This window comes from Nasonia vitripennis, chromosome 5, assembly GCF_009193385.2.
Source record: "Nasonia vitripennis strain AsymCx chromosome 5, Nvit_psr_1.1, whole genome shotgun sequence".
Taxonomy (NCBI): Eukaryota; Metazoa; Arthropoda; class Insecta; order Hymenoptera; family Pteromalidae; genus Nasonia; species Nasonia vitripennis.
The window spans coordinates 26,176,073-26,203,001 of record NC_045761.1 but is presented as its reverse complement, the minus strand read 5'-3'; the positions used below and the strand labels follow the sequence as shown (position 1 = coordinate 26,203,001).

Below are 26,929 nucleotides of genomic sequence, written 5' to 3'. Positions count from 1 at the left end.
AAAAAATTGCGCAATAACCCGAGCCGTGAAAAACAAGAAGAAAAAAATCGCGCCGTACGCACACATACCTACACTAATCGCGAGAGCGTAATGAGCCGAGCGACACAATGCGTTCGAGGATCGATGCTATATACCCGCGACTGCAATCGTCGCGTTACGACATACTCATGATGTGTATAGCCGTGTGTAAGAGGATGCGGGTTCTTCGTTGTTTAGCCAAGTCCTTGAGACAGGTACAGGCTTTTTTGGCGCCGTTATAGGGGCTGGGATTTTTTGCCGAGTTGATGGAGCGTCGCCTACGGGACGAGTGTAATCGTTTGTAAGTTTTATTTTGATTTTTGCTGTAAAGAAGCATTTCCTTATACACGAGTAACGCGACATTGTGTGGAACCCGTCGATTTTTCTCCGATAACTCAATTACCCATCGAATCACCGCGCGATAATTACCTGTCTGTCCTGCGTACATCCGCGAAACGCCGATCGATATAAGTACCTCATGAACGAGTCCAGCTATACATCAAATACGGAAAGTCCGTCATAATTGCGTCGATCAATCGCCGCATTGTTGCTCAATTCCATCCGCTCGAATCTACGCGAAGCCGTAGTCTGTGTCAGGCGTGAAATTCCAGAGGATATTTCACACGTTTGGTGATCGCTGTGCATTTGAATAAGAGACACTAGTTTTCGCGGGCTTGTACTAACAAGCGTAGAACAGCAGGTTTACGAGGGACAATGAGGCTTTTTGATCGTAGTTGTGGTTTCGTAAGAATCGATCGATTGTTCGACTGGGATGATCTGTAACGGAAATTCGGGACGGTGTGGGCTGCATACTGATGAGCTCAGTTGAAGATTATACAAAGAGCTGTGTTTGTTACGCAGACGCTTATACGCTTTGAACGACTGCGATTACTCGATCGTTGGGTGCGGGTATGAAAAATGAGATCGTTCCAGTTCGCTGGAAAATTCATCGCAAAAACTGACGTTTTTATTTCATTGACCTATTTCGCTCTCGCATAACTATGCACACAATGACAAACTTCCAGCTGACACGTACGCGCGCGACGAAACTGTTACGAACCAATAAATCGGGTTCAAGAGTCTCCGAGGCTCGCGAGAAATGCGCTACGTCAATATTCATATGTATAAAGCACAACTCATTGTTAGACCAAACCGTCAATGCACTTGAAGCCGGGAATGCGAAAGGGCTGCGCAAACTCTCGGCGCAGCTTTAATTAAGATTCGGTTTGGCGATAAATCAGCGCTTTGTATTACGTTTCGACTTTCATTGTTACAGTATACGCATCTCTATGAGAAAAGGCAATCGGTGCTGGTTTTATTTTCGCGATTAATGACCCGTTAATTTAATCTAGATCTCGACGACGCGATGTATAAAGTACACAGCGCGAATTTTCTCCTGCTCGATGTAAATCAGTCCGATTCCACACGAGGTACACATAAAATCCCGCAAAACGCTTTCGTTGCTCCGACGCTAAGTTTCCGTGTTTCGAGAGAGAGAGAGAGAGAGAGAGAGAGAGAGAGAGAGAGAGAGAGAGAGAGAGAGAGAGAGAAATTAAAATTCTGGCCCCGGCGCAGTGAAAGTTTCTTTGAAATTACAAGCGCGCGCGCGCGTGAAAAGGATAAACGAGCGACGCGTCGTATGCGGGCGCTTGCACGCGATATAGTATAATGGGCTGCTTTCAAATTCACCTGGGGACGTGCAATTATATCGTTGTTATGATCGGATTATAAGTAGTACTATGTCGAGGGTTGCGTAAGAAGAGCCCGAGTGAAAATGGATTTTCCGATGTAACTTTACGGCCGGCGGAGGTGTCGTGATTTGGAGAAATTTAGGTTATTGCTATTTAATATATCCGTCGTTGTTTAATTCTGCTTCGGAGAATAAGCGGCGGATTTATATTCGCTTAATGATGTATAGGCGACGCGCGTCACGTGTGCATTCCTCAGTGCTCTTGGCAAACAATCCGCTCGTCGTTAGCGCAGCCTATTATTCATGCGGCTGGCATCGATTAGGCTTTCCGAATAATTGTGAAATCTTGAATGTTGATCTGCAGAATTTTCCACATAGAATTCGTTGAAATGTTTTTCTTATAATTCGAAGATTATAAGAAACAAGCGAGGCACAATGGGCTTGAAGCCGAAAATTTTGCCGGAACCCGTCGACCGGAATAATCGAAAGTGCCCCGCGTGAAATTATGCAAACGAATCTCCCCCTCCCCCCCGGCCTTTTTAAATTCAAATTTCTCGAACTCGTGAAAAGGATCTTCTCTCCTAAACCGGTATAGAGTTTAACATCCGAACGTCGTGTCTCTAATACACTTTCACACGACGTGTAGCTGAACTTTCAACGAATTTTTCGAAAAATATGTATGTCCTCGACACATAATCGTTGGCTTGAGTAGTGCAGGCCGATAAGATCTGCTTCTAATTTTATTCAATCTCCTCTCGAAAAATCCGAAGCCGAGCTGTAAATCAACTCGACGATTATATACAGGCGTATGTGTCTATAAGGTAACGATCGAAAGTTTAACGTCTTGATTCAGTGCTTCCAACCATATGCAGAGCAGGTGCGTACGAGTGAAATTACTGTATGTCGCGATGATTTAGTGACGACCTGGAAATGAAAACATAATTTCGGTCTACTAAAGACTCCCGGAAAAGTAGCAAGCGCGTGACGAAACGCCCAACTTCCCGTCGTTTTGGACGCGTAAATGGAATCGTGATTAGGTTAATTCGCCGATGTGTTATTCCACGATGGCAATTCGTTTGTGTTACGAGCGAGAGGTAATTTTTTAATTAACCAGTTGTTTTGTAACAAAGACATGCCTTAGCGCGCACCTGTTGCTTTCCTTATTCGCGTGCGCTGTATGTGCAGCGAATTCTGAGCGGAAAATTCATGTGGGGCATTTTATTTTTCTTTCGAATTTCAAGCATCTATTCTCGATCTCTTTTCCACTTCTGCAAAGTCCAGTATCTCCGCATTGGATCTCCAGATCGGCTCCATACCTATACAACCTCGGCTGCATCCAGGAAACCGACAATAGATACTCACTTCTGGACGACCTCGTTTAGGACCATCAGTGCTATTACCCGCTGCGGTTTCCTTCTGCTGCTGTATCGTTGGAGAAAGAATGTTTTCGCCGGAGAATTAATTGGCAGTAAAGGTCGACGCTTAGAGGGCCGGAGTGAAAAATACTGCGGTGGCGATTTGTGGTATTCCGAATTTTTTCCATTTTTTTTTTTGAAGTCATAACGACGCGAAGTCACGAAGTCAGTTCAGCCGTTATACGGAGAATATCGTTTCTTGTGTACTGCAACCCACACACGTATATACGGTTGCAACGATAAATTCGATTTCGCAAGCTTGATTTAAAAAGCATCGCTTATAGCTCCCGAAGCTACAATCTACCAAACTACCCACTCGACGCGACGTGAATTTCAATTTGCTCGACGATATCCCCCCATAAACTACACGGTTCTAAATCCCAACCCGCCTGTGATCAATTCAGCTCTTCCCGATAGACCCGCACGATCGGGCGGCGATACTTCCAAAGCGCGACGAAAAAAAAAAATATCCGCATACATTAAAAACGGTCGAAGGACAGCGGAAATGCCATCGGCGCACCAGTCGCTGAAACTAGTTTTCGTCGTCGACCTTTTGTCATCGTCCTTGCGCACGAGCGTAATTGGTCTGGTGAGACACACACGCGCTAATTTTGCGCGATGTCGAGGAGAAATTCGCTCGATTTCTTTTCCGCGCGCGAGTGTAATTTTCCGAATAAAAGGAATTTCAAAAATTCCGTACACACGCACACACACACACACTCGCGCTAATTGATAAGTAAATTTTTCTCCCATTAATCGGAGGCATAACGCGATTATCATTTATAGCGTTATGTCACGCGACTATAAATTGCACGCACGCGCGCGACGAACAGTTCATCCCGTCTGTAAAAAGCGAAGCCGCGCGCGCATGCGATGCAGAGCGAGAATAACCTGTTTGCCGCAGTATATATTGAATTAACCCATTTCCGATCGAGCATATGAGTACGTTCGATAATCGTTTCCTGCTGACTAGCCGCGTTTAGTCACGCCGAAATGACCGAGAACTGCTGGAGCACACGGAAGAAAATGTCAAGACTGCATTCAATTAAAAGCAGAGACAATATTCCGAAAAGCAAAAATATAATTAAGCGTGTTATCTTCGCGGCAATAACGGTAAACGCGCTGCGCGCTTTTATTTATGATGACTCGACGAGATGCTTACATGAAATATCGCCTATGTCAACGCTCCGAATCGCAAGAGCTCGATAAGCTCCGGATCCTCCTCTCTGTATTCCACTTTTTCGCGAGGCTGCGGCGTTAACGGAATCGGAATAATAAAACGGCCGTCGTAAAGTTCAAAACTGTGTGTATATATTTTCGTTATATTCAATAGAATAGAACAGGTGGATCTCCGTTACGTCCAAAGCGTGTCAAGCTCGAGGCCATTGTCATATCCTCTTCCCTGTTATCATCATCGAGCGACTCGATATACCGCGAATATTCGCCATGATGATACGGTAGAGTATAGCTGTGTCGTCGTTTGACGCGACGCGAATTGCTCCTCTCCGGCGCGACGATGATGAGGCTTTAGCTTCGCGACTAGATTGTCGTTTTTCGGTATGCAATTTAGCGCCGATCTGCTGCTGGGTGAAGCTATACGCTGCGAAATTGTGGCTTTACGGGGGAGATTCCACTCGCGGATCGTGATGCGAGGCTTCGCTGCGATGATGGGAAATCGAGTTTTTAACCAAGTGTCTCATTTTTATGTTTCAGCCGAGTCCAAACCGAACCAGCACATCATCCTCAATACGTGAGTATACAAATGATACGATCATCGAACGAGCTAACACACAGACGAGAGACGATATTTCGCATCTGCTCTTTCGCGGCGCCGCACAGAAGGTTACAGCGCGCGTAAAGTCGAGTTCCTCTCGCATCGCCGCTCGGTTTATCGCCTTGAACCGAGCCGCGACTGGCTGTAACCCCTTTTAGTGCCTTTTCCTCCTTCTACGCTCGTTCTTTAAGCCGACTCTCCCTCTCTCTCTCTCTCTCTCTCTCTTTCTCTCTCCGGCGTCGGAACAAAGGAAGCTGCAACGAGTCGACGGCTGCGTTGATGCGTTGCACGTTTCGTAAGGGACGATTTTTTGCCAGATGCGTAGCTGCTGTAGCTCTCGGAGACAGTTTTTAAACGGTTCTCGGTATATAAGGGTTTTCAGCTGAACGACTGAAATAAATCGTTTTGTCGAAAAAATTCCGGATAATTAACGTGCTTGTATATCTCGTGAATTCCCTACGTCGAATCCCGCGGCGAGAGCTAATTGCCGCAATTATTCAATTCGCTGCGCAGACGACTGCTCTCGCCCGTGCACGTGTGCGTAGGCCGCGCGGCACGAGAACCGGACTTTCGGAGCGGGCAAGATTCGCTGGTAAAATCGAAACCGATAGAGTGTTCCATTCGAAAATGTATAGTACAATCGAATGTAAGCTTCATCAACGCAACAATGCCGTTTCGAAGGAGGAAAGCCTCGTCGTAAAAAGGTAACGTGGGAAGCTCGATTTATTATGAGAAACCGATAATGCATCCGTGCAATTACACATCGGAATACACATTGTTGCGCAGTGGAGTCGGGAGAGCTGAAAGGCAGTGAGGCAGTAACTCGCCGACAATTTGACGCGGCGCAAAGAAGGAGGGAAAGAATAAATGAATGACGAGCGGTTGTTGGGATGTTTACGGGGAAGAGAAGTTGGAATTTTAACGACGATTCGCGGTTATGGATAGGAATTTTAGAAACCAAACAGCGATAAGTAGTTCGACGCGATTTATGATTTATCTTGTTTAAATCGTCTCGCACTGCCTCTATAACAAAGCCATTATACACACTGCAGCCGCACTCGTTCAGTTAACTCGTCGCGATGACACTCCTGTCTTTTCCTCTCCTCTCCTCCCACGCCTTTCTTTCTTTCATTGCCGTGGGAATCCAGAGCCGCCTCCCGGCGATTATACACGCCTCTCGTATGCATGCGTGCGCGCAGTTCTTTTTTCTCCCTCCTCTTTTCTCGAATAATCATAAAAAGGAAAACGGAATGCGTTACGCAAGTGTACGGCTGTAATTATCACTTGTGGAAAATGAGGTCCTTGCCTCGAGGCTCTAAGTGTGGGTGTACACAGTGTGGAGTCGGAACGCGAGAATTTAAGTGTATAAAATCGATCCGAAGCCCCATCGGAGTATCATCACCCCATCACCCTTGACATCGGCGCGTCTATCAGAAGAGGGGTGATGAACCCGATGAAACCGCGCTGAAACAAAGGGCTGCTATCGCGCGATAAAATTCTCGCTTCCATTGTTTTCCTCGTGCACGCGCTTTCTTTATCTCGCGACACACATTTTCCACGCGCTGACGATGCACTCGCTCCGAGTTAAAAATCACCTGAAACGAGGGATGAAACACAGCGCTAAATTTTCTCGATCCTCCCGTATCCTCAACCGATCGCCGATTCATCGAGTCGGTCGACTCGTTACTTAGCGCTGCGCATACTGCGATGCATATGCATAGCCACTCAGCGGCGTGGAATGCAAGGAGGCCTTGGAAGAGCCGAGCCGCCGCCTGTAGTGTCTTCCGAGGAGGAGTCGAGTCTCTTGTCGTATATATTCTGCTGCCGCTGCTGTTATTATACGTATAGCGCGCGGGAATGCGTAAGTCGAGGTTCGCGTCGTATCGGTTACGTCTCCTCTTACGGACGGTCGATTCTCCTCAATCTCTGCACCGGCTGACCCTCCGCGATCGGAGCTTTTTCACGTTTAGCCTTACGTAAACAAGACGTTCGGACGAGAAAATGAAGCGATGGAAATATGCACATACGAGCGTAAATTAAGAAAATGGTATCGCTCGAGAATTAACGATACAGGAGCGCGCTAAGAGCCCGCATCAATCTCGCGGTTTTACACACGGAGATTGCATCGGGCAAAAACTCACTGATTTATCGAGATACAAACACATGCACGAGCTAGCGCGCGCCGCGCGGTAATTTTCTGATAATCGAGCGCAAGCTTCATCTATAAAATACACCCGAGTATGTATAGGAGAAAAAGGAGTTTTCCACTTATAAGCGCTCGATCGTTTGCACAAAATATTACTCACCGAAGCTCGAGAGGCAAGAGAAACGAAAAATCAAATGCTTATTCCCACACGCATTTTCTTCCCTTTTTAAAATGGCATTCCCTACTACTGCGCGTCTCGCGTTCAAGGCCTCCTCCGCGACACTGCGCTGAAGCGCTTGTGTACCTACACAGCAGATCCGAACGGGTTCTTTGTTCGAAAAACTACGCGCGAGTAAGAGAGAGGATTAAAAGAGCGAAATTATCGCCTCTCTGATGTGGAAAAAGCTATGAGCTTTGGAAGGGTTGAGTGCATGGAACAATGTATTCGTTAATCATGCATTAGAACGAATTATAATTTGACATTTTTTCCTTGGGCATACAGTGCTGCGCACGAAAAACTGTGCTGAGGAATGTAATTAACGTGATTGATGGATATTTAATGAGCGCAATGTTTCACCGGCAGAACAAATGGCTCCGACGCACTTGTCGCTCATTATCGTGTACAAAAAATTAATAACAGCTCTTCATCAGAGTCCTTGAATTCGCTCTTAAGCGACTTCAATTTTCAGAATCGAAAAATGTTCGAGTACAGCCAGATTCGACGGGCATTTAAATTTCGTTGTGAGAGAGTAAGCTGCTTGCTTCGTATGTATAGGTATCCAACACGTGTACGCGCTAGCGGGCCAATGAGATCACGCGAGAGCGGCCGATCGGCCAGAATTTCGATCGGAGTCGCGCCGGGTCCGACTCGGTCAGTGAACCGGTCAGCTAGAGCAGTTGCTGGTGTTGGAATGCGGCTAGACCTTCCGTATCTTGAATTTCAATGCCTCGCCTGTCTTTGCCCTTTCCGTATAGCTTATCCGATAGTTCGATTTTTCTGGAGGTATTGATTTTGCGATGCTTGGTAGTGTGCTGTGGAGAATAAATTATAAACGCGGTAGTAAAGGTATAAGGCTTTTTTTGTAATTTTATTTTGATAATTTTGAAAAACAACGCGGGAAACCATTACATGTCAGCTATTTTCAAGAGACAGTGTTTTATTTGCAACGCTTTCTCGACAGAATTATTTCAATTATAAAAATAACGAATGATATTAAATGTCCCAGAAAGAGTGAATAAATTAATTTCATTCCTGGCTGCATTTCCTCTGTTGATTCATACAAACCTTCTTCATTTTGCTCTAGTGGTCTAATCTTGTAGGATAGATCATGTATACCCATTTTTTCCCGTAAATTGCCAGAGCTTCACTTAACCAAACGAAGTACAATCCTGATTCAAGTGATGTTTTTATTACTCGATCAAATGCATTTTTGTAAGACGAATATTTGGAGAGCAATACTAATGACCAAACGGAGGTTATCGGTTCCTTCATGACACTCACTATCCAACCATTCTTTGCAAATGAGTAAGTTCTTGCTAAGTAGTAAGCTACGTATACAGGAGCAGCACAAACGTTAATAATATCATCATCAAAAGCGTATCCTCGTGTACAGACTACATCTTCTACAAAATTAGCTGAATCGTTGAACAATAACTCATGTGATTCGTATGCATCAGACAACGTCTTACGCACTTTTATGTCCATTTTCAGTTTCATGCCAGAATTGATCAGATCTTCCAATGTGTCGAAAACATAAAGCTTCTGTTTATTGAAATTTTGTTCAAACAAGTAGCATAGAGCTTGCGTCGAAAATATCGATGAAATCGTCAAAAGATACACAGTATTTTTTCTTTTATACCACTACGCTCAATAGTAATTGGAATTCCGATAAGCATCAGTACAACATTGTATATTGTTGTAAATTTACTTTTAAATCCTGATAAATACATCGAAGCGGCTATTAAAGCAAAAAGAAAACCTACAACTGAAATTGTTGATAAAAAACTCCATGGAATTTCTGTTTCATAATGACCATATTGTTTAATGATGAGAAGTGGCGAATCAAAAACTCGTCGGATGTAAATGTTTGTGGTGTTCTGGTTATCAATCAATGACCACCAATTCAAACTAAAATCGATTGTTCCGTGATCAAATGCAGAATTAAAGCTTGACAGAGCACTGACTTTAGTCTTATTTAAAAAAATTTTTTTCATAGTAAAGTTCAGTGCATGAGCTATGGTTTCTGCGATCAATAAATCAGCACCAGATAATCAGTACGTTTTATTACCGCTAGAAAAAGCCTCATTCATTATCAAATAAATAAAGTGTTTAGTAAAACCTCCATTTAACGTGTATCCATGCAAATTTTTCAATTTCTCATTGAAAAGGTGGACGGTATTCAATATGGATGTTGCTTCGTAAGAATCATTAAAAGGATTGTACTGATGAATGAGAACATTTTCACGCGCCCTTACTATTGGCTCTCGCAACAAAATGTTAGAATCGTCGCGACAAATCACCTCTATTATACTCACATACAGATATTTGTCGAACCACAAAGTTCTGAGAAGTTCCTTAAAATTCAAAGCTCTATTAGTATTAATGCAAAAGATGAGAAAAAAGGGTCTTGAATCTTGGATCCATAAATTTTCAAAATGGGAAAAATTATCCAATATATCTGTTGTAATTATCGCTTCGTCAATAGACGCATCTATCGACATTACATTGACTACTGCCTGGATAGAATCTAATGCAAACATCTCATCTAGACGAGCATTACGATTCACCAACTCTGGCCCTAATGATTCTGGGTGAACAGTGCATGATAGAAATTGTGTGTTCAATTTTTTTACGATTAATGCAGAAGTAAATGAAATTTTCGTTAGAGACGGCAACTTAAAAGAAATATATTTTACGTTCATTTCGCTGCGCATTTTGAATGCTACGTGATCCATCCAGTCGTTTTGATTTGATCCAAATATCGCAACGAACAAAATAGATAAACCCACAAGTTTCAAAATATGCTTACTCATCGTGCACCTTTGACTACATTATTTCGAATTACGACTGGTTTGTAAAAGAAAACCTTGCATTCGCAGTCATAAAAAGTAGACTCATTTCACTTATTCGTTTCTGTGAATAATTTTTCTACCTCTGCGAAAACTAACTTCCAGCAAAAGTACATTAAAAATCACGCGTAACAAAGCGTAACTGCTTTAAATTACATATATTAATTGTTTGCAACACTGAAAATTTTAAATACTTGCTACCGGTGCTTCACGTAGCAATTAAATATTCAAAACGTTCTCGCAGACATAAAAACGAATTCAAAGCCTGGCTCTGAAAATCAATATTCCTGCATTTTCAAAAGCATAAAATTTGTTTCTGCCGGCCAATCGATGTAACCCCGAATGATAATTCAAACAAACGCTTTTATATAACAATTCCAGACCCCAAGCACAATAGAACCTTGATATAACCTTCCCATCTTTCATCCCCGACACCATTAGCAACCGCAGAAGCATCTCTTCCTTCCCCTTTCATTACCGACGCGCCATACCGATCTCGAACATGCCACGACTCGTCGTCGTCGGCGGCGGCGGCACAAAACGATCGGAAACGCAATCCTACGCGTTACCTTTTACGATCCGCGTGTCTCGACCCTCTCTCTCTATATATACTCTCACGGCTCTCCGCAAACCGCGAACTGCATAACTCGGCTTTACGACTGCAGGAGCCACGAGGGGACGAGATATTCAGGTTTGTTATCCGAGCGTCGCAGATACCGATCTACGCTCTCTCCCGTCTATCTATAAGGTGATCCGGTGACGTAAAGGGCGTGTACGTATGTAGTCGTCGTAGTGATAACGGAGGTTTTTTTTTTCAACCTGCAGGAGGAGAAAGGAAACTTACCGGTGGAAAGTGCCGATTTTTTGCTCCGAAGATCACGTAAGATAATCGCCGTGTGCCGCGTAACTAACTGTTTTGCGGGCGTGATAGGGGAGTGTTCGATACACCGAGGAAATGGGTTACATTGTTGCAACGCTTCGAGGAAAGTTTGTACGTGAGCTTTAACAACCGCTTATTTTTATGTTTCAGGCGAGATCTAGGCCGGAAATTCAAGCTCGGACACAATATTCCGGTGAGTAAAGTTGGCGATATTTCTATAGCTATTAAATCAAACTTTACGATAATCCCGACACAGAAGCGAGAGTTCAGTCCGCGCGTCATCGTGGGAGACGTCCCCCTCGGCGGTCAAACAAGACGTCTCGCGCGCGCTCATGTAGATCCTCCCGGGCAACTAATCACCGCAGCTCGCACGCAGCCTATCTCGTATATAGGTACGTGTACGAGTATACGCTGCCTGTCGTTCCGTGTTCGCCGTCAGCGGGAGATATAACTCTATCGATCGCGATGTAGGTGTACGTGTTCACGTCCGATGTGGTTTATTGATTTTCAGTAGTTTTGAACTTTCACTACGGGATTTTATAGCGTAGCTTATGTAAATCGATCGGTTTCGATGATGCGGGCACGTCGGAGATCGGTACTGACGCGACTCGCTGTTCGATCCGGATCGACGTTTGCAATTGAATAAGATCCATGCGTAATTCAATTAAACGATCACTCATATGGCTGTATGTCGAAAAATCGGATCGTAGCTTAACGATTGTCTCGATGTAACGAGAGCGCAATCATCGCGTTGGATGATTCAATTTGTTGTTTTACTGAAGTATCGGAATAACCGTTACGCAGTCGATCGTGATTACTTCAACCTACTTAATAATGATCGCTCTAAACTATTGTGATCTCGATCTTTACGATACTTCATCGCGCTGCATTCCGACGTAGCGGTGCAACGAAGTAGTGGTACTTCTGAGGAATTTAAAGAGGTGCTTGCACCTCGACTCGCTTATTATATTTTATTTTTCAAGCCTGGTACGTTCTACTCCGAACAAATAGACAAAAGAGCAAAAAATATCGAGAAGACCACAAACCCCAAAAACCCTGCAGACAAGATTAATTAGAAAGCGAAGACGAACGGGGCTTGCCTTGCATCAGACGTTAGATAATAATGATTCGAGGAGAGCGGACAGTCTCATTATTCATCGCGCTCGCGTGGCCGTATGGATGTAACGGGCCAGCGAGATTGGAAAACGCGCGAGTGTACCGTTTCTGGCGCGAGGCGTATATAGTATCCTCGAGGTATAATTCCTTGCCGCGCTCGATGCTCGCGTGGAGGTATGTGCTCTCGCACGTGCCGCTGTGGAGAGGATTTTCATTTGGTAAATTTATTGCGCGATTTTGCCGATGAACGAATTCCTGATGGCGATAGTGTCCACACACTGCGTCAATGAAATTCCAGCGAGTGCAAAAATCAAATTGACGTCAATGTTTAAGACATTTTACAACAATGTTTCACGTCGATACCAAAGCACAGCTCGTAAAACAATCTCGATCGCTATAAATATTTACCTCCGCAGCGAGTAAACCAAGAGCTCACGAGAAACATGCGCAGCGATGCCACCCGCGCAAAAACACTCGTTCCGAGCTGCGCCAGACCGTCCGCAGACGCTACGGAAAAACACGACCTTGTCGTCAGCTTACCTTTTGCATCGCTTGTAATCGAGAGCCCACGCAATGGGATCGAAATAAAAAAAATTTATTCTACTGAAAAATTTCTTCGAATAAACGAACCGAAGTGAAAATAGCTTTCGCGTGAGAAGAAAAAACACAGTCCCTCCGACCGTTATCCACTTGTCATTTCGTCGTTACGGGCCATCAAAGTCGCTCTCGAGGCCCCTGCTCTATTCGAGAAGTCGTAAATCCCTTCCGCGAACTTGACTCTCCGCGTCGTGTCGCCTAATCAGATTTTACGACGCCTTTGCCGAGGCTCTTCATCTTCGCTTTTCACCGAGTATCCGTACTTTTGTTCGCGGAAAATTAACGACCGGGCACTTTTGCTGATTCGAGAGCCGATTGCAGGATCGGCCCCTTTCAAGAAGTTCCTTTTTTCTCTCACACCTCTTTGTATACGCTCGACTGGATTGAATGGGAGGATAATCGACGTAACTGTGAATCGATCGGCTCGTAGAATAGTAATGAAAATAAATTTATTTTATATGCTACGTTTAAAAACACAGTCTTCCAAACCGTTAGACAATGGAAAATTGCTTATATATAGATAAAAGTAAATTCACGCTGAACGTCAGACTAGTCAACGGGGTGTGAATATTATAATCAATAAATTAAAAAATCGAATAGTCTGATGTCGATCACAGTAACGAAAGCAAGAGCCTCGACGAATAAGCGCTTTCCTCGGTTCGTCGCCCTCGAAGTTTGCCAATTCTAAGCTGTCACAGCCAGCTCGACGGAATTGGTGTACGTGTGTGTGTGTGTGTGCGTGTATCTTTCAGACCTGCCGGCGATACTGCTGTCGACACCACCAGCGGCACAGATGACGACGCCGAATGTGACACTCTGCAAGCGAGGTTGAGAAAGAAGGCGTTAGAGCGTTGAAAAGAGGTATAGCGAAAACGCCTGATGTGGGAGAATGATCGAAACTGACACTATTTTTTCCGTCGTTAAGCAAGCGTATTTAGAAATTTTTCGACGATTTTGAAACTGGCGTAAATCCAAACAACAACATGCCACTTACTCGAACAGAAGCTCTTCTCCAGCGCGTGATTGTGGTCGCACTTTCCTCTCCTCCTCGACGATCTCCTCGACGAGGTAAACTCGTCGTCCTCGCTATCCACCTCGTCCTCCTCCTCCTCTTCCTCTTCCTGCTGTTCTCTCTCAGCCCTCCTGGCACTTCTGCCTCTAGCTCCTTCAGGACGTTGAGACGGCCTCGAAGCAGCGGATCGGTTTCTGACGCTCCTCTCGATCCTTCTAGTGTTTGCGACGGTTGGATCGGCATTAGAAGTTGCCGATCGACGATCGTTGTAGTTGATGACGCTGATAAAGATCCGGAACCTCTCGTGGCGGCTGTTGTTGTTGCTGTCCACTGGCGCCGGGTTAGATACGCCCACACCCGTGACGATGTTGTTTATTCTGGAAAAGGCCAGTCTTCTTTGGTTCTCGGGTGCAGGAGTCGAGGGAGGGGCGAGGGCGACGCGGGGGATGCTGCGGCTTGATGGTCTTGCCATTTTTTGAGTGGGATTTATCGAATTTTTGTTGGTAAGAAGATTCGAGGTTGAGTATGCGGGATGGGACGAACTTTGCTTGTCGAATTACGAATGAGAACTGAGTGAGCTCGGATAAACGGCGAGGAGAATTTTCGAGTTTGTTTTGGTTTCGGCTGTGCCGTGTGTGTGTGTGTGTCTGTTGTTGGTTTCGGAAAATGTGTCACTCAGATTGTGGAAACTAGGTGTATTCATACTCGATATCATCGGTTCTACAAATAGATCTAATATTACCAAACTTAAAAATAATGTTAAACTACTATCGCGTATAACACTCGTTAACGAAACGTCCACTGCCAAGCGTATTAGCGTGTCTCCAAATAGAGCAAAGCTTTCGCCTAATGCAATAACTGATAAGGCTTGACCGTTGCATTGTAATGATCGAGGCTTTCGCTTTCTATACAACGTTTGATTGACAGGCGTTCTTGCGAAGTGTGCATTGTGTGTATAAGTCTAGAATCAAAAGGCTTATCGAGCACAGGTATTCGAAAGTGTGAGGCAACGTTTTTTCTTCAAAACCGGCCGTTTCCCCGTCACCGTGAAAAGTTCGCGGAGCGAACGGAATGGAAAACGCAGACGAAGCATGAAACGACGATTGAATCGAGAAACAACGCGAAGAAAGGAGCTGCTGTTATAAGATTCACAATTTCCTGGACTCGTAAACCACAAAAATCGAACGTTTTTCCAGCTGATATAAAATTTCTCGATTACCCCACCTGTTGCCCAATATTCGCACGCGACATCAAATGCGATGATTATTATATACGCGAAATATAAGATAAAGGATAAGGCTCTAACCTCGGCATTCTCTCTTCCTTTCAATTGCAGGAGAGGAGACGACGAGCAGCAGAGAGAATGAAGCTGTAACGGTAGCGGTGGAATCGCAGCCTTGAACGATGTCGACGCAGTGCAGGCACTTCGTGCAGAACGCCTGGAAGAAGGAGCTCTGCTCGAACTGCTTCAAGTCACGAGAGGAACATGCGGCTAATCAGGAGAGCCACAGGCAGATAGTCACCAGGACGGCCAATAGCGTCAAACGCGTCGCTCACAAGGTTCAGGTATTGTTAATAGGTTATTGTAATGAATCCATCGATCACTACTTTTTGCCTCGATTGAAAATGCTGCCGGTCTTGCGATGGATGAGTTTTTGCGCTCGCACGATAAAATCCTTATTACTGCGCTCCACCTTCCGTGTTTACCATCGATAATAGCAGCCGATTAATCCTAGTCATCAAAACGTCGCGCGGTTTCAGAAACGTGTTCTGCGCGGCCGTGTATTTGTACACAATGTTTCTGAATAGACTCTGAATAGACCATGTGAACGTGAGTTTCTTTATCGATTTTTCAATTCGTCGAAATCGACAGTTCGATAAACTCCGATCGAAACAACGCTGAAAAAACTTCCGGGCAAAAAATCGCCTCCGATAAAAAACCAAACACCAGCAGCATACGGCTGACCTTAGCGGCTCTCGGTCGTCGACCTTGCGTCGCGAGGATTCCTCAACGGGCCTCGGGCGAGCGCTGCATATCCCGTAGGAGAAAACTGGGTTATCCTTGCACGATGCGGAAGTCGCGTCAAAACGAGGCCACGACGGCCGCAAGTGCATTTACGCATGCGTCGCGATACCCGCACAGTGTTTGGAGATTTTATCGGTTTGGGTCGATTAGATGCAATTGAATAATGCAGTAATACTCGTCATTTTTACACATACGCATTGCAACGAGAGATTAATCAATCAGGCGTTAAGCCTCTAATTCAATCCCGTAGATAAATCCTCTCGATTACACAAACGTCGCTCATTATATACCTCTTCTTTAATACAGCCGAGCAAAAAAGTCTCTGCAAAGTCCAGCTTATTACGCGCGGGCATCGTAAAGCAGCGGGTAATCGCTGATGTAATTAGCGATTAACGGCCCGAGCACCGCTAGTTTCTCTCCAGTTGGACACTTTTCTCTCGCGAGGCTTTCCCCATTCATAAATTTTTGCGGAAGACCGTCGGCGACTCTTCTGAAGGGCAGAGTATGCGAATGTGGCATTTTTTGCGGTTGTGCATATAACTGTAGTGTTGCGAACTTGCGGTGAGCCTTATTGCTAGTTAAAAACTTTATTCGTAGGGTAATTTTTGCGAGGAAAAATTAGACATTCGAGATGTGACTGTAAAGTATGCTTTTTATATTATTTACACAGAAAAGTCAAAAAAAGAAAAAAAAATTTCACTCGTCGATTCAAGCACCAGCCATACGTAGCTCGATTCAGCGAAAGCGTTTGTTTGTTTTTCCACGACGCAAAAAAAAACGGCGAGAAAATCTCCAGTCCGATTTTCGCGCGCGGGCGAAAGCCGTAATATCATCCAAGAGCGCGTAAAGCGATCTGGGCCGCGGATAAGCCGCGCGGGAAAGCGCGCGATTGTTTATGTATTATCCGCGCGGTGCATCTTCGAGGCCAATTATATATTGTATGCCGTGCTCTCGAGTTGTCGCCTAACGACGAGAGCGGCGGTGTTGCGCTTTTCGAGGGAAATATGAGAGTTTCGGGGTCGATTTCGCGATTATGAGTAATTATGTCGGAGGATTATTTTTCTTTATGCGAGAGAGTGAAGATCTTTATCGTGGGCTGATGATTTATTGTATACACACTCACACCGCGGGCTGATGCTTTGCTCGAGTTTATTGTTCGTGCTTTACTGCGCTTTGTCTTGATTTATCGTTGCGTTGATGGTGATTTAGAAGTGCGTCTTTTTTATGCACTCTTGTGCGAGCTTTTATCGTGGCATTAGCAAGTATGATGATCGTTCGAAAAATGAAGAATTTTTCGTGAAATATCAATAGTTTACACTATCGAAGGTCTTCGGTGATTCACGAGTAATAAAATTCGGTAGACGATTAAAATACTCCGCGTTAGTTTCTAACAAAAACTGCGACTGTCTTTAACGGCACGGCAATCACGGCTGGACACACATCGGAAGTGTTAGCGCGAAAGCCGTGGACATAATTTTCCGAACGACGCATTACGTGTTCGCTGGCGGGTTATCGCTGTCGTCGCGCTTTGTAACGAGCTCGACTTTCCCGGACTTAACAAGAGGCTTCGCCAGTGACGATTTCACTGTTAAGATCGCGGGACTGTGTAATTGCATTGTGCGCTTCGAAGTGCAGTAGGAAGTTGGGTACATCGATTGGAATTTCGTGAGATATTGTGTATTGTTCGAATGGAACGATGCTCAAGTGCTTCTACGTATGTTCGCTGATTCGTGTTTACCATAAAGATTGCATACCTGGAATTAAGAAAATCATACCTTTCACCTTCCAGGGCATCCTGCGCTTGAAAGAAGCCAGCCCACCGAACCAAGTCCGCTCGAAGCGCAAGAATGTCGCCTTCCCGGAATCTCTTACCGAGATCATTGGTTACGACGGCGGCGACGACCTAGGGTCGGACTACGAGTACGACGACCCGAACCAACCTGACGATCCGGACAGCGGCTGTGGTGACGATGACGGTCTCGAGGTCAGCCTCGGCAGTGACGTCGATGATCTTCCCGACAGCGAGGAGGAACGAGCTCTCGGTAACCTCACCAGGGCGAACACGAACTTCAATACCGTGACGGCCAACCTGACCGGCGCGGTCCAACCTAACGATGTCAAAAGCTTCGCGAGCCTGATGCTAGGCAGGGCACCGAAGGATGGAGACACCAAGAAGAAACCGCTGCTCGTTACAGTCACGCCTTTCGGGGGCGACGACAGCGTTCCCACTGCCAGGTAAGATACGATTTTTTTAATTTCTCTCCAGGTTGGTTCGATTCTCACATTCGCGATTCCGTCGATCGCAGGAGACCAAGCGACAAAAAGTCTCCGGAGCAGACCAAGCCAAAACCGGCAGCCGAACCTACGTCCAAACCTGCCCCCGAACCCGTGATTAAGAAGCCTCTCGACGAGCCCAAGCCATGCCAACAACCGCCAACGACGAAAACGATCCCCAACAGCAATAATTCGAACCTGGGCAAGATCGTCGATATGCCGTTGATCACGTCGACGAACCTCCTGTCGGTCATCGAGACCAAGTCGACGAGCAGTACCGAGCAGAAGCAACGGGCGACGAGCATCGCTAGGACACCGGCGATTAAGAAGCCCGAGAACGAGAAGCCTAGAATTGCCGTTGCGCAGCCCAATGTGGACCAGAACACCGCGAGGAACCACAAAAATCTGGAGATGTCCAACGGAGTCGAGCTCAATCTCAGTCCGATCAGAGTCGGTGAGGAGATCGTCAGGGAGACCACTACCTTTGGAAAGGTAAAACGATCAAATTTTGAAACGCGTGATTTATGAAATCAAAAAATTAAAACGAATTTTTCCGTCTCAGGAGATCCCAAGCTACAAAAGCACAGACTACCCCAGAAAGACCACTGGCATCGCGGACCTAACCGAGCGCAAAGTCGAAGGCGAGGCCGCGACCGACAAGTACCCTTTCGAGGAGAGTCGCGAATCCGCTGGAGAACCAGACGGCAAAGCCGACGAGGAGGTCATCGCGGAGCCTCCAGCCCTACCCAAGAGCCCACCTCCCATCGAGTCCAGCTCCAGCACCTTCGCCTTGGAGAAACAGCAGCAACAGAGACACTCGACGCTAGCCGAGCCCAGGACATCGTTCCTCCACGGAATCACGGAGACCAAAACGATCGGTAAACCCGTAATACCGCAGAAACCCGTGACATTGCCCACGAAAGCCGTCGGGGCGAGTCTGGCGTCGCTTCTCAGCGAGAACAGGGCGTACGAGTTCAGGCTCAGTCAGGCTGCGAGAAACAACAACCTTGTGCACTCGCAGAGCGAAACTCAGCTGTGCGAAGAAGTCGTGACGAAGAGGAACGCCGGACAGGAGAGCCAGAGTGGCAAGGCTGTCGCGGAGTCGTGCAGCGAGATCTTCAAGGCTAGCGTGGCCAAGGTCGGCGATAAGGATGATACGGTACGTTCTATTTTTCACGCGACTTGAAAATAGAATAATTGACTCTAGATAAAAATTATAATTTATACTAGACGGAAGAGGACGAGGACGAGGACGACAGCGAAGCCTCGTCGACGGACCAGCCGCGTTCTAACGTCAACAAACGCCGCATGGCACCTCAGCCACCGAGCTCTACTGTCTCGGCGGAAGACTCTTCCACGACGATGTTCGCTCGAAACCCAGCTCCAACTCCCGTGAAATCCGACTGTCCCGTAGTTCGCGAGAAGGAGAAGCGCGAACGCGCCTCGAGCTGCAGTCCCAAGTTCCGCAAGTCCGGCGTCTGCGATGCTCCGGACCCGAGCCACCAGGTCGTCACCGGTAGACCACCCGAACCTGCGCCGAGGAGAAACATCTCGTTGTCGCAGGACAGCCTGGCGATGGCCGCTGGATCCGAGAGGATCGTCGAGGAGAAGAAGAAAAGCCGGTCCAAGTTTTCGCTGAAAAAGTTACTGAGGATGGGCACCAGAAAGGTGAGACTACGAGTCTTGTGAATTGCATTTTTACGGTGAGCAGAGTTTTTTTGATGGTTGCGTTTTGGTAAAGGACGTGGACATGACGGGAGGTTCGAGCGGTTCGAGAAACGACGAGATCCCATCGACGCCACAGCCGAAGCCGAGACTGGAAATCATCCATCCACTGGAACTCGATGGTGCTGCTGTGCAGGTTCTCAGGAACGACAAGATCAGCGGTGAGGACACGACCGACTCCAAGACTGAACCACAGGGCAACACCAACAGTCAGCCGGTGCACGGGGCGCAACACGTAACGAGTGAGTTTTTCAATTTATAACCGCTCTGATGAACGATTTTTATGATTAATATTGGAATTAAGCATAACTTTACCAGATTTCATTAAAAAACAAACATTCGTTTTATTTCTCAGCTCGACCAAGCAAACCACCACCGCCACCGCGGTCCCAGTCGCTGGACGAGTCGTCACGGCCCACATCTCGCGCCTCGGTCCCGAAGCAGCCCCAACAGTCCAGCCCGACGAGCAGCAGCAACGGAAAGCCGCTGACGGGCAAAAGCTGGCAGCCGAGTGGCGGCAGTGGCTCTTCGGCCTCCGATTCGATTTACGCGAATCTGGGTAAGTTCAGGCCCATTCAGTGCAACTAATCCACCACCACCAGCCAACCACCACCTATTCTATTTAGCCATCCGCCAATTTATTATTACTTTGATCGAATTCGATCACTCTTTTTTTCTTTCTTTTTTTTTTTGCTGTATACGCTCAAGTATAATTATTAGATATAGATACTTTACATACGTATGTTTACGTCTCTATATGTAACAGCCATACTCACACGATACTCGCACCTGCTTATCTTATATAATGATGATGATGATAAAACAGTTGTTGATTTGTGTACGAAGTGTAATTTTGTACACCGACAGAAAGAGTCTGTTACTTCTTCTATTTTTTTAGTGTGAGCGATAGAGATGTTTTCAAAATTGCGTTGAAGTAGTATAGTATTTAGAAGAAAAAAGAGGTATAGAAAAGACTTAAAAAAATAATGAAGAGTCTCGTTGTAGATATCGATTGAATTTTTACTTGCGTACCAGTAATTTTTTTACATTGAAAAGTAGTATTAGCATTATTATATTTTTAGCTATTCACGATAGCAAAGTATTATAGATACTAGTAGTAATTATTTTTAGAGGTAGGTAAGTAGGTTAGCACTTAATGTTTTAAATGATACCAAAATTTAAATTGGTTTGAGCGTCAAGGTACTTATTTTACTTTTACAAAATTTAGGACGGTATGTCGATTCAAAATTTGAAAAATTATTTGCATTGAATTTTTTTAGTTGTTGATTGCTACAGGAATATCCTGATGTTTATTTTTTCAAATAAATTGTGTATATTTTTTACAGTTGATTGACATACTACTCATTTTTACTTGTAAAATTCAAAAAGCAATTAGTATAGGTACATTTTATTGCAAGAATCAATCAATGAAAATATTTTTGCAGGAGAGAATCTTGAAAGTCATTACCATGTGATCTAAGAAAGAAACGTGTGCTTTGAATTACTCCTATAAAATATAAGCGAGGACTTCTTAGACGTATCGAAAATTTAGTAATTCATAAAGTGAATATTAAATCTGATTTTTTCTCTCGGTGTACATTTTACAAAGTAAACATAATAATGCAGGTCGAAATGAATAACTATATACGTTTATAATATTAATGAATAAAACAAAACTTATGTACGTTTTTATAATACTGCCCTTATAATGGGTGTAATGATCCTTTTCTTTTTGTACTTTGTTAATTGAACTCTGTTCGTCTCTAATCTTAAAAAGCAAGTAAAGTAGTCAATGTAATAACGAGAAATAATTAATCACGATGGTGTGATGAAGCCAATTTGTATAACAGTAGTAGTATTAAAAAAGACCCCCAACATAAGCAGCAATATTTTGCCCAAGGTCTCGAAGAAAAAAAAGACAGAAACGTAAAGAAAAACCTCGTCCAGTTGTCAGCGAAGAAACTTGCTTTATTTCTCGTTCGCCACAACGATAACAAAAAAAAAAAACGATTTAATCTCGTCCGATGTGTGCTACATGAACTATAGTGCAATAAGTTTTTTGTTAATAATCTTAGGTCGTTTCTTTAAAACGATTCGTGAATTCGTGAAACGTAGAGACTTTATACTTCTATCATTTATATATAATAATGCCTATACATTTTCTTCCTCCTATTTGTACACCAGCTTTGTTTTATTTTTCTCTTCCTTTTTCTTGACTTTTCACGGATACTTCACGAGTCTCGAGGATTAACGATATATCCTGTGATATATTTACTACTTTGATATACATTTATTACTATTATTATTATTACTATTACGCATGTACGTAAAATTATTGTTAGCAGTATTTTTTATATCGCTCGGAGCAGGTCGTTATATCGATCTGTCAAGAAATATGAGAGAGAAAACGACGTGAGAGGATAGAAAGGGATGGATCGCGCGAAGGCGTGGAAAAAAAAGTTTGAGAATGGCTGAATAGACGTGGTCGACTCTGTTCTTATGCGAGTATAGGAAAAGTATACATAATATACACTTATTACAGTTCTCGAGAAGCTACAATTTAACTTATATAAGCGAGAAAACTTTTGTAATTCAGAAATCGAAGATTTACGATATACTTGTGTTCTCTATTTTTTTTTTGGAAAAATAAACGTCTTTTTCTAACCGAACGAGGTAATGATTTTCTTGCAGCCAGTATCACACACGCCTTCACTTTGTTTTTGTTTTTTGTCTTGTCACGTAGTTTTTGTGTTTTTTTGTGTTGTCTTTTTTTACTCGTTCTGTCTTCTTTGTCTCCTTTGTTTTAAATTTGTGTTTGTTTTGGTTTTTTTTTTTTAATTTAACCTTTTTTTTCGAGGAGTAAAACGACCGAGCTGGTAAGACAAAATGAATATATATCACAGCGATCGAACAGTATTCGTTGCAAACTTTTTTCTTTCGCATCCAGCACAGCATCTGTCGATCTGTTTTCATTCACACTCCACACACCTTCCGATTGTAGTGAACCGAATGCGTTGATCGACTCTAAAAAACACTTCAGCACCTTGACTATAACCATACCTACTGAAAAAAAAAAATTCGAATTTCGCGTCCATACAACTAAATCAATCAAACGAGAAACATACAAACAGAAAGAACAAAAGGAAAACGGACCATTGCGCCTACCACTGTCTGCATCTGAGAAGGACACAATATAATAAACGAGTGCATACGACATGTATACATACGTGTGTAAAAGGCGCGCATTTTGATCATGATTTGTGTAATAGCGCTCGCTTTCACCTTACGTCGTGTCCCACGCGCGTTCATAGGCGACATAATATATTGATGTCGGGCACAAGTGTGTGTCCGCGAGGGCTGGCTCGTATTAAATCTTTATCATTCGCTCGATTCCTGCTTCGCGGTTTTCTAACTGGTTGTGGCTAGAGTCGAGTACGATAATTCCTCCAGCGCTGAATAGACAAAAATAAATAAAAAAAAAAAAAAAAAATACACACACACGAGCCAAAAGCCCGATTATCGTGCATCATACAACTTATATACTTACCCGGTAGCATCTCGAGCTCATCTGCATACGTTCCTCCGCACGCGCGTATGCACACATACGCATAACAGCAGCAGCAGCTCTTATCCGCTCTAACTGGCCGCTCTGGGCGCAACAACACTAACGCAGCATGCATTGAATGCAGATTTCGCCGTATGCGCGGAGCGAAGATGTTATATACTTATACGCGTCGCAGACTCCTTGTCTTGCAGCTCTTTCCTTGCCTTTCGCGGCGCTGCACACACGCAGACCGGGATATTTATGCGCAATTCGCTATTATCACTTGCGCAGTTTAACGGTATTTTTTAAAATCGACGCAAATTATTCCTCCCAAAAACCATCGAGCTCCAAGCATACACGCCCGCATAACAGCGTATGGCCAATATAAGCACCCCATTATACATACGACCATGTAAACCCTCGTGCCACACACACACACAACAGTCGGGAAAAAGCCAAGCCAAACAAAAGCGAGAAAAAGAAAAATCACCCAATCTCACCACCACCACTGCCAGTCTTGTTGTCTTGTGATGTTGTGACTTGATACTAACACTATGGCGCGCTTTGGGCGTGTGTGCGTGACCCGCGCGCGCGAAGCAGTAGCGGCGGCAGCGGCATCAGCATCAGGGCATGCAGCAGCGGAGGATGTTGCAGGTGCGATGAGGAGCGGCCTGGCCCCCGCCAAGCCGAGGCGCACCTCCAGCATGAGGGACCAGGCTAACAACAACAACAATAACAACAACAACGGCAACCCAACTACCGGTACTCCTGGGCTCGTGCCGAGTAGGATCGGAGCTGCTGCTTCCGGGACTGGCAACGGCGTAGGCCTGCAGAGACAGCCGGGAGTCGAGAGGCAGAGGCCGGTCATAGCGGACCTGCAGGAGCGACTAGCGAAGGTGAGATTATCTTAGCTTCTTATTTTTGACGAGCATAACGATTTTTTCCGCCCAGGCGTCGAGCGACCGTCGCTCCTGTTCGCCGGAGCTCAACGACTCCTCGGCGAGTCTGGAGCTGCGTCAGGGATACGGCGGCAGCAACCACCCCGTCACCAAGAGGCAATCCGACAGCGGAGCACTCGAGTCCAACAGCAGCGAGATGAAGTTCCAACAGGCGCTATTCATCAGGTCCACGTCTCTGCCCTATTGCGCCAGCGAGGCTGAGAGCGAGATGTACTCCCCCTTCGGTTACTACTACGGAGACGAGGTTTGTGGCGATGAACGATTCGATTTTTCTCAATAACGCTGATTGAAGTTAAAAGTCGAGCTTTCTTCTTTGAAAAACAGAGCGCGGAAGACGGCCAAGAGAGAAAGAAAGAGGAGGAAACGCGAATCGGCAGGCTGAGGCAGCGCAGAGGTCGGAGCATCGTGCACCGCAGTCTGGAGGACAATTACGGCGCTGTTATCGTCGCCAATCACGAGGCCCTCGCGCAATTTTTGGAACAGGTATGATGACGCGCACGCGATCCTCGCGTGATACGAGAGAGAGAGAGAGAGAGAGAGAGAGCACGAGCATTTTATCGATTCAATTTTCCAGACGAACCAGCCCTCGCCGATACCGGTCGGTCTCCGTAGCCTAAAAACCGCGAGCAACCTGCAGTTCGGCGACTTCAGCATCGACCGAAGCTCCGCCGTCTCAACGGGTCGTCGAGTTTTCTTCTCGGCCGTGTGGAACGAGCAGAACGTCACCCTCTGCCTCGCTTTCGATCCGAGTATGCACGCGTCGAGGAAAGAATTTTACCTCGTGCCGATCGTCGAGTTCATCGATGCCGTGCCTAAGGATGTGTCGGATCTGGGACGGCTGAACGGCAAGAAGAGCTCCGAAGGTTCATACATTCGCTTTATCGATATTATTATACTCGTTGATTAGATTATTAATGAAATTTCGCTGCAGCCACGATATCGGTTCTGCCGCGGCTGCAAGTCAACACCCTGAAGTCCTTCGCCGAGCTGATATCCTCCTCCGAAAGCGGCGGCATGGACGAGAACTCGATTCGAGAGTCTTCCTTCATCCTCTTGCAGCTCGTCAGCGCGTTGAAGAGCTTGCAAGCTCGGGGCGTCGAAGAAGCTCCGGGAAACTTAGCCAACGTCGTGCTCTGCCGAGAGGACAAGGACGCCTATCACCGACTCTACATGTTCCAGGGGTAATGAGTTATCTTTGTTCATAAACATGACGCACGCTTTATTTTTTATTTTGCGATCATTTTAATAACTACCAATTACTCACGCAACGAAAATATACAATAAAGAAAATACCTTAGTATAGAGCATCGTTATTATAACCAGACCAATTAAACTTTGCCGAAGCAGGTTGAACATCGAGAACTGCGAGAATAACGGGGAGGAGTACGCCTCGCTGTGCCAGTGTGCTCAGAACGGTCTCAAGGAGCTTAATCTCGCGGAAAAGCTGCCGCTCATACAGGAGCTGCTCATGCGAGAGAAAGCCGTTACGCTGTCCCAGGTAACTATGCTACATTATAATGAGAGCTACTACGAGCAAGTTTGCTTCGATGGGTTCTCGTTAACTCGAGAAAGCTAGAATTTAAATTAACAATAAAAAAACGTCGTTTCGCCAACAGGTAAAATCCGTCCTGGAGTTCTCCCTCTGGGGACCATCGGACGCGACACTGGGCGGTCCACGTGAGCGCGAGCAGGCGCTTCAACGATGGCTGGACTTGGAGCGAGCGACTGTGCTCCACGCGTTGGTCCGAGCACGAGCCCAGCTCACCGTCACGGACGAGTACCAACTGCTCTTCCTCGTCCGCACCAGCGCCAAGATCATGTGCGAGGCATCGCTGCTGCTCGATCGTCAGCGAAGCGGACTACTGATGCGCTCGAATTGAGAAAAGTTGACGTTGGGTTGAATGTTGACGTTGAATGAAAGTACGACGGGTCGATGTGTCTATCTTGCCTGAAAATTTGAGAAGTGCTAGTGTTGTACGTTGGATTGTACATAAACCAATTAGTGTCTTGAATTTACGCAAAACTTCGAAAGGGTAAAAAGTTGTGTCATAAAATTGCTTTTTTCAAAGTGACAATTTCGCTCAGATCAAAATGAATGCTTTAATTTTTATATACGTAAAGGGTACGCTATATTTAGTCGATTGGTATTGCCATAAAATTGTTGTTAGTTGAAATTTTCTAAAGCGGTGCGAGGATGTTAATTGTTAAAACAAGCTTGAAATTCTAATCGTTTTTATATAACATTGAAACGAAGATCAAAATTCCATTAGTATTAATCGAATGGATATTATATGTTTACGTTACATATGAAAAGAAGAATCTCATTCGTTTACATTAATTTATTGTTTTGTTATATTATTGTTTTTATACGTAAAATCTATATTAATACCTGTATATTATAAATACTCTATTGAATCTCCCAACTTATATATATATTTTTTTACGAATGTGCAAAGGTCGCGTTAGACTTGTCAACAGTGTACATTTTCCCGTGTAAATGCGAGAGCGACGTACATATTACGAAGTTGGAATTGTAAGTAACGAATTAGTCATACAATCAAATTGTTGCCTGCACTGAGAACAAATATTACAACTGTAACTACATTATTTCAATTTCAATTTGACACTGTATCTTATTATTAAAATTTTTTATATTGTCTAATAAAAGTTTCTTGCCATAATAT

At 44.9% G+C, this 26,929-nt stretch overlaps 2 protein-coding genes across 14 annotated transcripts in view; one reads left to right on the top strand and one right to left on the bottom strand.

Moving 5' to 3' along the window:
* Positions 1-26,928, top strand: part of LOC100678346 (inner centromere protein A) — a 45,562-nt gene extending 18,634 nt beyond the window's left edge. For 5 of the 13 annotated variants that reach the window (XM_031931430.2, XM_031931431.2, XM_031931433.2 and 2 more), the window contains 16 exons: positions 4,837-4,873; positions 11,143-11,185; positions 15,054-15,283; positions 17,533-17,978; positions 18,050-18,509; positions 18,580-19,176; positions 19,248-19,685; positions 19,759-19,984; positions 20,098-20,301; positions 23,884-24,182; positions 24,238-24,489; positions 24,570-24,728; positions 24,820-25,108; positions 25,177-25,426; positions 25,593-25,743; positions 25,862-26,928. In XM_031931430.2, the coding sequence (XP_031787290.1) occupies positions 15,122-15,283; positions 17,533-17,978; positions 18,050-18,509; positions 18,580-19,176; positions 19,248-19,685; positions 19,759-19,984; positions 20,098-20,301; positions 23,884-24,182; positions 24,238-24,489; positions 24,570-24,728; positions 24,820-25,108; positions 25,177-25,426; positions 25,593-25,743; positions 25,862-26,125 (4,197 nt within the window). In that variant the 5' untranslated portion in view covers positions 4,837-4,873; positions 11,143-11,185; positions 15,054-15,121 and the 3' untranslated portion in view covers positions 26,126-26,928. Of the gene's footprint in view, positions 1-4,836; positions 4,874-11,142; positions 11,186-14,458; positions 14,707-15,053; positions 15,284-17,215; positions 17,458-17,532; positions 17,979-18,049; positions 18,510-18,579; positions 19,177-19,247; positions 19,686-19,758; positions 19,985-20,097; positions 20,302-23,883; positions 24,183-24,237; positions 24,490-24,569; positions 24,729-24,819; positions 25,109-25,176; positions 25,427-25,592; positions 25,744-25,861 lie in introns of those variants that run through there. The other 8 variants (XM_031931436.2, XM_031931435.2, XM_031931434.2 and 5 more) reach the window with 6 other exon arrangements.
* LOC100678455 lies at positions 13,130-14,298 on the bottom strand. The gene is made up of 2 exons (XM_031931445.2): positions 13,700-14,298; positions 13,130-13,521 (listed from the first exon to the last, which is right to left on the bottom strand). Exons 1-2 carry the CDS (start codon positions 14,187-14,189, stop codon positions 13,454-13,456), a joined length of 558 nt encoding a protein of 185 aa, XP_031787305.1. The 5' UTR covers positions 14,190-14,298; the 3' UTR covers positions 13,130-13,453.
* Position 26,929: the final 1 nt, after the last annotated feature.

Bases quoted from the DNA above. Each gene is read 5' to 3' on its own strand.
- LOC100678455 (XM_031931445.2), bottom strand. From the start codon at position 14,189: ATGGCAAGACCATCAAGCCGCAGCATCCCCCGCGTCGCCCTCGCCCCT. The intron at 13,522-13,699 runs GTAAGTGGCATG...CCTCGCTTGCAG, and splicing joins GGAGAAGAGCTTCTGTTCGA to AGTGTCACATTCGGCGTCGT.